General features: G+C 50.3%; 1 protein-coding gene across 1 annotated transcript; it reads left to right on the top strand.

Moving 5' to 3' along the window:
• The first annotated feature begins 237 nt into the window (after nucleotides 1–237).
• LOC121665828 (cytochrome P450 4B1-like) lies at nucleotides 238–11,870 on the top strand. The gene is made up of 12 exons (XM_042030631.1): nucleotides 238–634; nucleotides 4,620–4,764; nucleotides 5,420–5,464; nucleotides 6,003–6,130; nucleotides 7,623–7,747; nucleotides 7,863–8,014; nucleotides 8,586–8,692; nucleotides 9,173–9,363; nucleotides 9,843–9,976; nucleotides 10,124–10,188; nucleotides 10,396–10,478; nucleotides 11,115–11,870. The coding sequence occupies exons 1-12, from the start codon at nucleotides 452–454 to the stop codon at nucleotides 11,281–11,283; spliced, it is 1,527 nt and encodes a 508-aa protein (XP_041886565.1). The 5' UTR covers nucleotides 238–451; the 3' UTR covers nucleotides 11,284–11,870.
• The last annotated feature ends 243 nt before the right edge of the window (nucleotides 11,871–12,113 follow it).

Genomic DNA, 12,113 nt, shown 5'->3' on the forward strand with positions numbered 1-12,113 from the left:
CTGGGATGCGGCTCACAGTGCCGGCAGCGGGGAGGCAGACAGGGAAGGAGGGCGGGAGCCGTCAGCCGGGATGCGGGATGGGAAAGGGTGGAGATGAGGGTGAAACGTCGTGAGGCAGGAACATGTGATGAAGACCTCGGGAGGAGGAATCCCAGGGTACGGTCTTTCCCTCTCTCTTTGGCCTGCGGTCCCGGCGCGGAGCCAGCCGGTGCCGGCGGTGGGGGACTCGGGGCGGGCAGTAGCTCCCAGCCGGTGCGGCAGCGAGCGGAGCGTTCCCGCGGGATGCTCCCCTTCCCTTCCTCTCCTTTCCCTTCCCTCCCAACAAGCGCTGCCGTGATTTGGCAGCCGCTCGGACTCTGGACCTGCCTCTCCGCCCCGCATTGGCTGCCGCGGCCGGTGCCGCCGGGGCGCTGGGGGACACCGGAGGCAGCTGTCGGCGGCTCTCAGCGGGATGATGAAGCTCCTGTGGCTGGGCGTGGATGTCTCCAGGGTGCTGCACCTGGCCGCCGTGTTCTGCCTGACCTGCGTGCTGCTGAAAGCCATCCAGCTGTTCCACCGGCGGCGTGAGCTGCTCCGGGCGCTGGCCGACTTCCCCGGGCACCCGACCCACTGGCTCTTTGGCCACGTCCACGAGGTGGGGGAGAGCCGGGTCTGCGCTGCCGGGAGCGAGGGGGAGTGCGGGGAGCAGCTTTCCCGAGGGGCGTGTGGGAATGATGCTAGTGGGACTTGTTCCCGTGGTCCGGGAGAGCTGCTGCTCCCAGTCCGCGGGGTAGGTGAGAGGCGGGCATCCCTTTCCTCAGCCAGAGCAGTGTGCTTTCGCTGCCCGTGAGGCTTAGAGAGAGCATGGCTCACGCAGAGCTCCCGCAGGCTGCTGCAGACTGCACGGTGGAAAAGGGTGGTGGCTGGTTCGAACGCAAAGAGAGCGGTAATACAGTGTGGCATAGGCAAGGTCATCTCGGGATGTGAGCCGGCATCGGTGCTGGAGGCAGCAGAGCCGCGCTGCTCTGTCCGGGGCAGGCTCCACTGTCACCTCTCTGCTCCTCTGACAGCCAGGGCAGGGCCGCAGAAGCTCTCCTGCGGCGCTGAGCTGATGAGATGCTGACCAGATGCTCGCTGCTCCTGGCATCCAGGAGTACATTCTCTCCCCTGCCAGCTTGCATCGGCCTCACGGCCAGGTGGACCAGACAACTGATCATTCTGAGCCACGTTTAAGCCACAAAACACGCCACAGGCATTGCATCTAGCACAGGGACTGTGGATCTTCTTACAGTTGCATTAAAGCCGTGAACAACTAAACTCACGTACATAGGTGAGCCTTGTTCTGCTCACTGGTGGCAGGGATGACTCTTCCCCGAGGTATGCACTTGCCCACACAGATCACCGCGGCTGCCTTGGCAAGCAGCCTTGGCAAGCAGATTTTCACAACTCATCAGCAGCCTCACGAGGCGTAACTAAGCTTGCCTGATGCAAAAGGCTTTTCTGTACGTGCTAAAGGCTGCTTAAAATCACCTTGCCCTCTGCTGGGCTCTGCTCTTGTCTTGTCGTGGCCAAATCTGTGGCACATTAAATAATTGGCACCCTGAAAAGTGTCTGGGAAATCAGGAGACCTTCCAGGGCTTGTCTCTCTGCTGTGGCAGCACCAGTTTTGCTGTGCTGGATGGGACAAGCAGTCTTTTGGCAATGTAAGCATGAAGATGGGCCAGTTCAGGGCTTTGTTACACTGCCAGTTAGACTTTAAAACTGCAATTAAATAAAGTATGTTCTTCTGTTAGTTGTGACTATTTGTCCTGGATGGGAATTTGTGCCAATCACTTGCTGTCATCATGGCTAGGTTGTTCGTGGCTCAACTTTTACCTCAGACAATGTTTGTTTGAGAATTCCTTTTTGAAGATTTAATCATTTGCTGATTAATGCTGCTGAATTCCCAAAGCCTAACAGTTCGTCGAGCCAGCAAAGAAACCAGCAATGCTCTGGGCACACGCTGAATACAAAGTTTGCACACACCTCGAGGAGGACCTTCGAGCTGTATTCAGGGAGAGCACTGACATTTCCTGTTCTGTTGATTTAACTGATTATTTGCCAGTTTGGATCCAGGCCAGTTTAGAATCTCAAATGTATTTGTCATGCTCTGGGTGGATCTCCTGGGAATACATCACTTTGTTTTAAGGCATTCTCTGGGTATTAGTCTCTGCTTATCCAAATCGCTCAGTAGAAATGACATTAAAATATCAGGAAGAGGTTGTGTGGAGCTGTTCAGTCTCACTGCAGCAGCACGACTTAGCTAAAATCCAGAGTGCCAGCCCTGAGCTGACCAAAGTGGCTCCCCATGGCCGGGGTTGGTGGGAAGCAAAGGACAGCAGGGTCACTGCCCCACTGGCACAAGGTGTCAGTTCCTCAGCAGCCCTTTGCCCACTTCTGCCCTGTGTGGGGAGGAGCCAGCCCGGCTCTGGCTGCACGAAGGACAGCCTCATGCTCAGATTTCAGCTCCTGTGTTTTGTCTATCATTTGCTATCAGTGTGTAGTCATTAAAAGTCATTAAAAGCCTCTTCCTTAGATGCTTTTAGTGTTGGATCCATTTCAAAACTTGCATTTCAGCATGAGATCAGGCAATTACCTTTCTTTCTTAGACCCAAGTGGGGTTTATGCTTTTCTTTTCAAGCCCCCAAGGGAGAAAGAAGTAGAAGTAATGGTCTTTCATGCAGAGCCGGGTAGCTGGAGCCCTGATTAAGGAGTGGGAGCTTTCTATTCCTCTGCAGCTCACAGAACTTTACACTCTCTGCTCCAGGAGTGCTCGGTGCAGCAGGTTACTCACCTTGAGGGTAACCTCTCCTCTTAAATAAACCCATTCAACCCTCTGGCCAGCACAGGAATGGTTCTTGACAGCACAAACCAAGGCTGGTGCTCCAAAACAAGGCTGGATGCAAAAGTTTCTAGGATTAGGACTTCTGCCAGTGAGACTTGCTCAGCATCTCCCAGTTACTTCCATTATGCTTTCTGTGATTCATGACAGGAGAAGCACAAGCAGCTGTATCAAAGGGACTTTCACATGTTCAAGTGTCACTTAGCTAAAGGCACTGTGCCAAGCCCTGCTTCTGCTGGCATTGCTGAAGAGGTGGGCACTGAGGAGGGCTTCCTCCTTTTGCCCCAAAACTTGATCCCTGAAATCAGAGAAATTGATGGTTCTGTTTACTAAGTTCACAATCTTGAACCTGAGTAAGTGAAGTTGAAGCTGAGCTTTCTGTAATAAGTAATGAAGGGGTATAGTTCATAATTCTGCTGCGTGTGGGAGACACACGGGCTGTGCTGCAGGGACTCCCCCAGCTCGTGAGGAAGGGGGTGCTCAGCCTTGGAGCTGAACCTGGACATGCCCCCCCCAGCCTGTGCAGACCCTGGCAGACGCCCCTTGACTCTTGAGTATCCTGTCCGAGATAAGCCGCACGTGGCTGATAATTTGATGTGCGTGATTATTTGAGTACGAGCCATGTCCTGGGTTGAGAAACACCAGCCAGACTAAAGACTGAGCTGAGCTAACGCAGCACGAAAGCGCCTGAGCAAATATTCACTTGATACAGTCAATAGGGTGACTTTGTGGCTGATTTCTGCACCAGTACGCTGATTTAATTAATCTTCAAACTTCAAGTCAAAGCAGCAGCAGCAGCTCTGTCAGACCTAGCTTACCAAAATCCTTCCCTTTGCATATTGGCCCAGAGTAGTTTCTGTTCAAAGAAAAAAAGAATCTTACAAGGTTTTGTCTCTGTGATTTTTTTCCTTTGCCTGTGACTGTGGAGCTTTCCACGGGTCTTTCCACTTGTTCTTTGTCTATTGCCTGAACATAACAGCGCAGGCTATAAAAGCAATAAAGCAGTGATCACTTTGGAGTGAACCTGCCACTGCTGCTGATATGAACGCTGGTGCTCATGCTGCTCCTCAGATTGCAGCTTCCAAGGACAGGAGGTAAATCTTTCTAGGAGCACCAGCTCTTCATTGCCTATGAAATTCAATTCACAGAAACAAATGAATTCTTATTGTAATGATATTAACCAGTGTTCTCTTCACTCCATTGGTGACTTTGGACTTATTCTGTTGAATTTTGCCTGGACACTGGCCTTCTCCACCTAAATGTCTGGAGGAAGCTGCGATTTCCCAGTCAGGAGGCACTGCTGGGGCAGACCCAGCAGTGATGCAGTTGGCTGCTGTAAAAGTGCTGCTGTATTTTTTCCCAGCTGCAGGGTGCTAATTGCTCAGCCATGTGCAAGTGAGAATATATTTGCTTGCCACAAGTGCAGATGCTGTCTGGGACAAATCTGAGTCTTCTATGGAGTGGCCATGGAAAAAGAGCAGGTAACATATATGAGCTGATAGGCACCGCCTCGTTGCCTAAGGATGTTGTCTATCTCAAGGTCAAGTGATAAGGAAGAATTATTTTATATGAGCTTTAAAAGTAGCAAACATCTCTACTACCCATGCTCTGCAAACACAGAGGAACAACACCTTGTTTGCCCTTATCTGGTTTTGTGATCAGAAAGACCTTGAACTTTTAAGACAGCGTATTGAGAGATTATTTAATTTTTTTTCTCTGAATCTATGTATTCCTTCTCTTTTTTCTTTTCCACAACTAGTTTCTCAAGGAGGAAGATGTGCTGGACAAGTCAGAGATCTGGGCACAGAAGTACTCATATGCTCACCCTATCTGGTTTGGGAGTTTCTCAGCATTCCTGGTTGTTGCTGATCCCGACTATGCCAAGGTTCTGTTGGCCAGAGGAGGTGAGAGATTATGGCTTCAGCTGTGGAGCAGCAACCCCAGCCTGCAGATTTCCCATGCCAGCCTCAAAATTTACAGCAGGGCGGGGTTTCACAGAGAGGGTTTCTTGCAGAAATCATCTCAAGGCATGGAGAGATACTCCTCCTTTGTGCTGTGCCCCGGGTGCTTCAGGCACAGGGCTGCAGGGCTGACCTGACTCCAAGTGCATTGCTGGAAAATCAGACTTCCTCAAATGCTCCTTGAAAGTTAACTACTCAGTGCCTGATCCCAGCAAGGAGAAGACACCTGGGAGCTTTTTTCTAGGCTCAGAGATCTGGCTCCTACTGCAGAGGAAGATCTTTATGCATTGAGAAGAAAAGGTGCTGAACAGTGGTCTCTGAGAGGGTTAACCATTTATCACGCTGCACAGGCTTTGGACTACCAGTATTCTTGTTTTTTCCGGTGTGGGCATCTGCTTTTATATGTGCTTATTGCCGAAGTTGTTTTGTTGTGAAATACTGGGAGTTCTGCAGGGATGCCACTGATTTTGCTTCATACCCAACCAAAAGTGAGAGCCCAGAGGGAGCTTTCAGCTGCAAACCAGTGGGTTCATGCTGTTGAAAATATTGAAAATACCATTTTATTTTCTCTTTTTTTATGTTTTTTTTTTTCCCACAGACCCCAAGGATAATATCAGCTATAAACACCTTGTCCCATGGATTGGTATGTATTCCCAGGGCTTTGCCTGCCAGGAATGATTCTGAAGGTAGACAAAAGCATGTTATAAATAAACAGCATTGTACTTGCTCCTTGATGGAGTTATACCTAAAAACTTCCTGCAATTATTACATTTATTGATAAAGGTGCTAAGTAGTTCTATTTATTTTCAAGGAAGGAAAGTTCAGACATAACATATGTACAAATTCTTACATGTCCACAGATAGCAAAGGCTGGTGGTGGGAGAAGCTTAGATTCAGTGGAGGACTGGTGAAAAATATATCTGCTGTTCTGAACTTTCTGAACTTCTCTATTCCAGCGGGGTTGATGTTTCTTTTCAGAGACACTGTTGTGCCATTTCGATGGGCAGGTCTTTCCTCAGCTCCGGGAACCCTGGAGCTGATGGCAACATTTGCAAAGACCCTCTCACAGCAGTTCAGACACGAGATTTAATCATGCTCCTTGCTGACACTGTGTCTGCAGGCAGGTGAGAGCAGCCTGCTGCTTGTTCCCAGCAAAACGTGCCTTGCCTGTGTTTCCCCAGGGAATGGGTTGCTGATCTTACACGGGCCCAAGTGGCACCAACACCGAAAACTCCTGACTCCAGGGTTTCATTACGATGTCTTGAAACCGTACGTGGGCCTGATGGCAGAGTCTACGAATGTGATGCTGGTAGGACTCACAGTGCTCCTCTCTCTGACCTGTTTTCTTTTCCCCATCCTGTCTGGGTAGGAGGTAAATGCTGGAGCAGGGTTTTCTTTACCTGGTAATTATAAGGACACACTGTGTCCTGGTGGTCAGTCTTTCTGAGTCACCCCAAATCCCTGCCCTTGAGCTGGAAAGGATGAGCAGGTTGAGCCTGTCTGCAGTGATGACATCTCTGGTACTGCCTTGGGATCTGTGGCTGAGATTTCAGGATGAATGTTACTGCCATCCCCAAACCCTGCATGATCTCAGTTCCAACAGCAACTTCTTACAAGGTGTTTGTCTAAATGAAGAATTGAAGTAAATAAAGGTTCATAATAAATCCCCCAAAAATAAAGGTTGTAGCAGAGCTACACTGTAACCTAAAGGGTATCATTTGCTGTTGGCATACCCGTGAGTGGACTGCAATCCCTGCCATGCCTCATAAACAGTGAAAATGCATTGTTCTTCAATCCACTGGTGCTGGGCAGGATGGAAACCAGTAGGAATTACAGGCAAAGGGCACCAGGCTTTGTGCACATGAACTGGAGGAGTCTGGGTGCTGGATCTGTTCCTTCTCCTTCACCACCCTCACTCCAACCTCCCCAGCAGCTTCAAACGGATCCTGGCTGGATTCCTCCTGCGGCCCAGGGAGCAGCCAGGAGCCGAGGGCTGGAGAGCCAGGAAGACTTTTGCAAGGCTCACAAGTGCCTGGGAGTTTGGAATTCCGTGTGCACAACGCCAGCACCAATTGTGTGAGCCTGTGCCACCAGGTGGCAATCGTTGTATGTGCTACGGACGTGCATCTGTCCCTGTAAGCCTGGTTTGGACCGTACTCCTCCCTCTCCTCTCTTTCCCAGCTTTTAAGTCAACTCATTCCTTGCCACTGTGAGGGGACAGAGGATTCATCATCACTTCATGTCTGCTGGGGAAGAGAGACAGGATTTATAGTTTCTCTAGGGATCAGAGTGGGGCAAGAGCTCCTGTATTACATGCTGGGAAAATGCACTGGCACAGAGATCGTGTGACAGAGAAAAGAACCTTGCTCCGAAGTTTGCATCCTGAGCACCAAGCTCATATGTGCTCACCAACAGACCCAGTGAAGCCCAATGCCAGCATATGCTGCTCCTACACAGAGAACACACTGCGTCCTAAGGAGGACTTAGATAACTCCCCATCACCCAGAAATGCACCTGTCCTGGGCTTCTCCAGGGCGCTCTTGCCTCAGGATAAGGTGTAGCAGGGCTCACCACCACCAGGATCCAAGAGTAGCAGCTGCCTGAGGCAAATCTTGTATTAACCATCCCACTCTTGGCTTCTCTTCTCTGGGATTTTGATGGTGTCTAAGGGATCCCCTTTTTTTTTTTTTCCATTTCTCAGGGATGTATCCCTATCTGAGCACTCATTTAACCAGGGTATGACTGCAGATCCATGCAGAACTGACCTTTGCCTTCTCATTTCTGTCTCCTTTGTGCCCTAGGATAAGTGGGAAAAGCTAACAGCAGACGGGAAGCCAGTGGAGCTCTTTGAACACGTCAGCTTGATGACTCTCGATAGCATCATGAAATGTGCCTTCAGTTGTCACAGCAACTGCCAGACCAACAGGTCAGTGCTGGCTGCCCCAAACCCTGGCAGGAAGTTTGCAGCTCAGAAGGGAAATGGGCAAATTGCTTGTCACTGTGCTCCCAAATTTACAAGCTTCCTATTTCCCACTCTCCAGGAAAAACACCTACATCCAGGCTGTCTACGACCTCTGCCACATGGTGCACCAGCGCCTCCGCATCTTCCCCTACCACAATGACATCATTTACTGGCTCAGCCCCCATGGATTTCAGTTCAGGAAGGCCTGCAGGATTGCTCACGACCACACAGGTATTCCCTGCTGTCATCCTCTCCCAAAACTTTGGAAGGAGGCAGTCAGTCCCTCCTTGCCTGTGCAGTGATCCTGCCCAGAGGCTCAGAGCTGAGATCCAAGCAGAGCATCAGCTTGCAGTAGTGGTCTGATCTAGGCATGAAGCAAAGGGGTCCCACAGCTACCTGGTTATTAAACTGGACTAATGGAGGAATTGCCCTCAGGAAATGCTCCTGTAAAATGGCCAGAGACTGGTGAAACAAGGGATGAGCACTGCAGGCAACACTAATGCAAGGAATGCTTTTATTTTCCAAGCCAGGTGTGATTTTAATGCATGAGGGGTGTGTAAAACAGGCTGAAAAGTCTGTGGTGGACTAAGAAGTTTGCAGAAAAGGATGGCAATATCCATGGCATTTGTTGCTGTGCTGCTGAAGAGCTGAAGTGCCTGGGGTGCATGCAGAAGCACAGATCAAACGCATCATGGACTGAGCAGTGCTCACCCCCTTGGGTGAGCTTTGCATTCAAAGGCAGGACAGTTTTGCAGCTTGGCATCTCCTGGTCCTGCTGAACCTTTAACCCTTTCTCCCCCAGACAAAGTGATTCATGAGCGAAAGGAATCCCTTAAAGATGAACGGGAATTTGAAAAGATCCAGAAGAAGAGACATTTGGACTTCTTGGACATTCTGCTGTGTGCCAAAGTGAGTGGTGAGGAGTGTGTGTGTGGCAGGGCACATGCCAGTCAGTTTTTGCAAGGGTGCCACAAACCCCCAGAGACCCCCAGGGTCCATTAAAAAAAATTCAATCCATAAAGAAAAAGAAAAATTAGCCCAGTCCCACCCAGTTGAAGAGAGACCAAGGTGATCCAATTTTCCATTGTTGAAATGTTGGCAGTGTCTTTTTGGGTATACAACCTGCAGAGGGATTTCATAGTCCTGGTGGTTTAATATGGAGGGATAAAGAGATTTAAAAGTGAAGGGAAAAGGGCCCTGAATTCAGTGTAAACAGACATTGATTTTGTTTATATGTATCCCACAGGCAGCATCACGCCCCTTTTGCAATAGCTGAAAGAATATAAGGATATTTATATATTTATATATGTGTGTGTGTGTACTGTAATATATATATATATATATAAATTTTACATGTATGGTCCACTGAGAGTGTTTCTGGACTTTTAGGATGAGAATGGAGCTGCACTGTCTGATGAGGACCTGCGTGCCGAGGTGGACACATTCATGTTTGAGGGCCACGACACGACAGCCAGCGGCATCTCCTGGCTCTTGTACTGCCTGGCAATACACCCTGAGCACCAGCAACGGTGCAGGGAGGAGATCCAGAGCATCCTGGGGGACCGGGACACAATCCAGTGGTAAGGCTGCACCATTTCCTCTGCTGGTAACTCTTTTCCTATCTCTGCCATTTCTAAGTGAGCAATGTCTTCAAGGCTCAAAAGCTGGGGTGCTAAAGGTTGCTGCATGCCCAGGGACTTCACAGGATGGAGCAGATCCTTCAGCTAAGTCTGCCACCCTGGAAGGGACATTCTGCATGCCATACAAGTCCTGGGCCACCAGCATTGCTCTTTGCTCTCTCCTGTTTTCTCACCACAGGACATCATAGATGTGCTTTTCACCTTTCGCTGTCACTCTGCACTTGAGATTGTTCGGTGGTTGTCCAGGTTGTTCAGAGGTGTCCTGGCATCCCCAGCCTCCAGCAGCCTGTGACTGGACATTGTGGGTGCCTCTGTTCTGTTGCAGGGGGATCTGCTCAGGGGGTGGATGTCTGTGGGTGAAGGGACCTCCCAGCACAGGCAGTGGGGGTGTGTGGGGCTCAGCCTGCCTGTCCCAACAGGGAGGACCTGGGCAAGATGACTTACAGCACCATGTGCATCAAGGAGAGCCTGCGCCTTTATCCCCCAGTGCCTGGAGTGTCCCGGCAGCTCAGCAAGCCCATCACCTTCCCTGATGGACGCACTTTGCCGGAAGGTCTGTAAATCCCATTCCCGCTGCACAAAACTCTGCTCTCAGGCACCAGCTGCATCCTCGCTGGCACAGATGTTCAGGCTGGGCTGTGCAGATGTTCGCTTGTTTCTTTGTCAGTGAGCCCTCTTCTCCTCCTCAATTGTTTTCCAGGCAGCATCACTGCAATAAGCATTTACCTCATTCACAGAAACCCTGAAGTATGGAAAGATCCTTTGGTGAGTTTTCTTTTGATCTCCTAATAATTTTTTCCCTTTATGATGTGCCTCTTCCCATGTGCCCTTCACCCGTTAGCAGGAGAGAAGAATTCTCTCTCTCCTGTGGGATTCTTCATAAATTAAGGGGTGTCACATTTCTCAAGATACCAGTCAGTACTGTGTTCTTTAAATAATTGCTTCTCCTTGCTGCATATTCTTAATTTCCAGGTGTTTGACCCTTTGCGTTTTTCCCCGGAGAATCTCTCTGGCAGGCACTCTCACGCCTTTCTGCCTTTTTCTGCTGGAATGAGGTAAGGGGAATTGAACACTGAAGGTGTAGTGGGCAGAAACAACCACCTGCAGTCCTGGCCCTGCAGCAGTGAATAGTTAAATGAGGATATAAGTGTTTGTGTAACAGAGGGGTTCTGATACCAGCAGGCAAAATGGGAAGGCAGCATTGCCAAGCCCCTTCTGGGGACAGGGAACTGGGTCCCAAAGCTGTGGAACATTCTGTTGGCTTCCTGCAGGGAGCCTGCTATCCTCTCCTTGATGCAAAGATCCCATCCCACCCTCCTGCCCTTTCATTCCCCCTTCTCCCCTCCCCTCAATCCTTCCCTTTGCCCTGTGCTCACTCCTTCAAGGCAAACACCTTGCAGACCTTCCCTGCTTGGAGACCCACCACCTCATCCCTGCTGGCCTCTCCTTTGGTTTCCCCATGTCCCTCCTTCTCCATGCTCATTGAACACACATTTATGAGCTCCCAATATTCCTCTAAATTCCTCCTGCTCAGCCCATGCCTCTGGTTTCGCTGCCCAAAGCACTGCCTGGCGCCCCTGAGCTGCAGAGGAGAGGATGTGTGCTGGTGTGGGAGGGCTGGGATGGGCTGCGGGTGTTTGCTGTGCCCAGCACTGTGGTGGAGGTGGCTGAGCTGCTCTGTTTCTCCACAGGAATTGCATCGGGCAGCAATTTGCCATGAACGAGATGAAGGTGGCACTGGCTCTGACCCTGCTGCGCTTCGAGCTCTTGCCTGACCCTGCCAAGCCTCCCCGCAAAATTACTCGGCTCATCCTTCGCTCCAAGAATGGGATTCACCTGTACTTAAAGAAAATCCGCTGATGCTGGAAACCTTCCTGCCTTTACCAGAGGGAGGGACCAAGCAGATGACGGACAATGTTTCTTTCTCTGGGGCAGAAGTGCAGGGCAGGATTTGGGGATGAGGATTCCTGATTTCTGTGCTTTGTCTACTAGCTGAAAGCCCTTTTCAGGCTAGGCCCAGGTAGCTGGGATGACATTGCACAGACCACTGTGAGCCGTCTGCTCCAGGGCACTGATCTCAGAGCAGCCAGGCATGGCCATGCTGTCTGTCCCCTTGCACTGCCATAAGGGCTGGCCTGGCCTGGGAACATCTGCAGGTCCCACCAGCTTCCTTCTTACCAAATCCTGCCTTCACACTCATGTCCTGGCCAAATCTGTGACCATTTCCAGCCCTGCTCCGTCGTCAGCACCTTCCTCAGTGCCTAGAGGTCAGCCCTCCTCTCCTGCAGTGGGGACAGCCTGTGGCAGGCCTCTGTCTCACTTCTCACACTCAGTGGGTCTCTATTTTGTTGAAAGCACTGATTCCAGTTTGGGCTCTGAAATTCTGCCCAAACTGCAAAATATTCTGTAATTTTTGTCTTAATAAACCAATAATTTTTCCTGCAACAGCAACTGTGTTGTTTATATTGACGGTGCTTGTCTGCTTCATCACAAATGCAGTGTAAAACCCATTTAGAAATGGAAGATGGAGAGGAAGCCCATGAGCAGCAAGAGATGACCCTGGACAGGCCAGGAAACTGCCTGTGGGTCTCCAGGCACAGCCAACACAGCATCTCCTTCCATGGGCAACTCTAACAGGGGTCCAATAAGCAATCTTCAGTCAAAGTTCTGATAGAAGGTGTGTGGGGGAG

Source organism: Corvus kubaryi, unplaced genomic scaffold (assembly GCF_017639235.1).
Source record: "Corvus kubaryi isolate FWS band 111438036 unplaced genomic scaffold, C.kubaryi_AGA036_p1.0 37334, whole genome shotgun sequence".
Taxonomy (NCBI): Eukaryota; Metazoa; Chordata; class Aves; order Passeriformes; family Corvidae; genus Corvus; species Corvus kubaryi.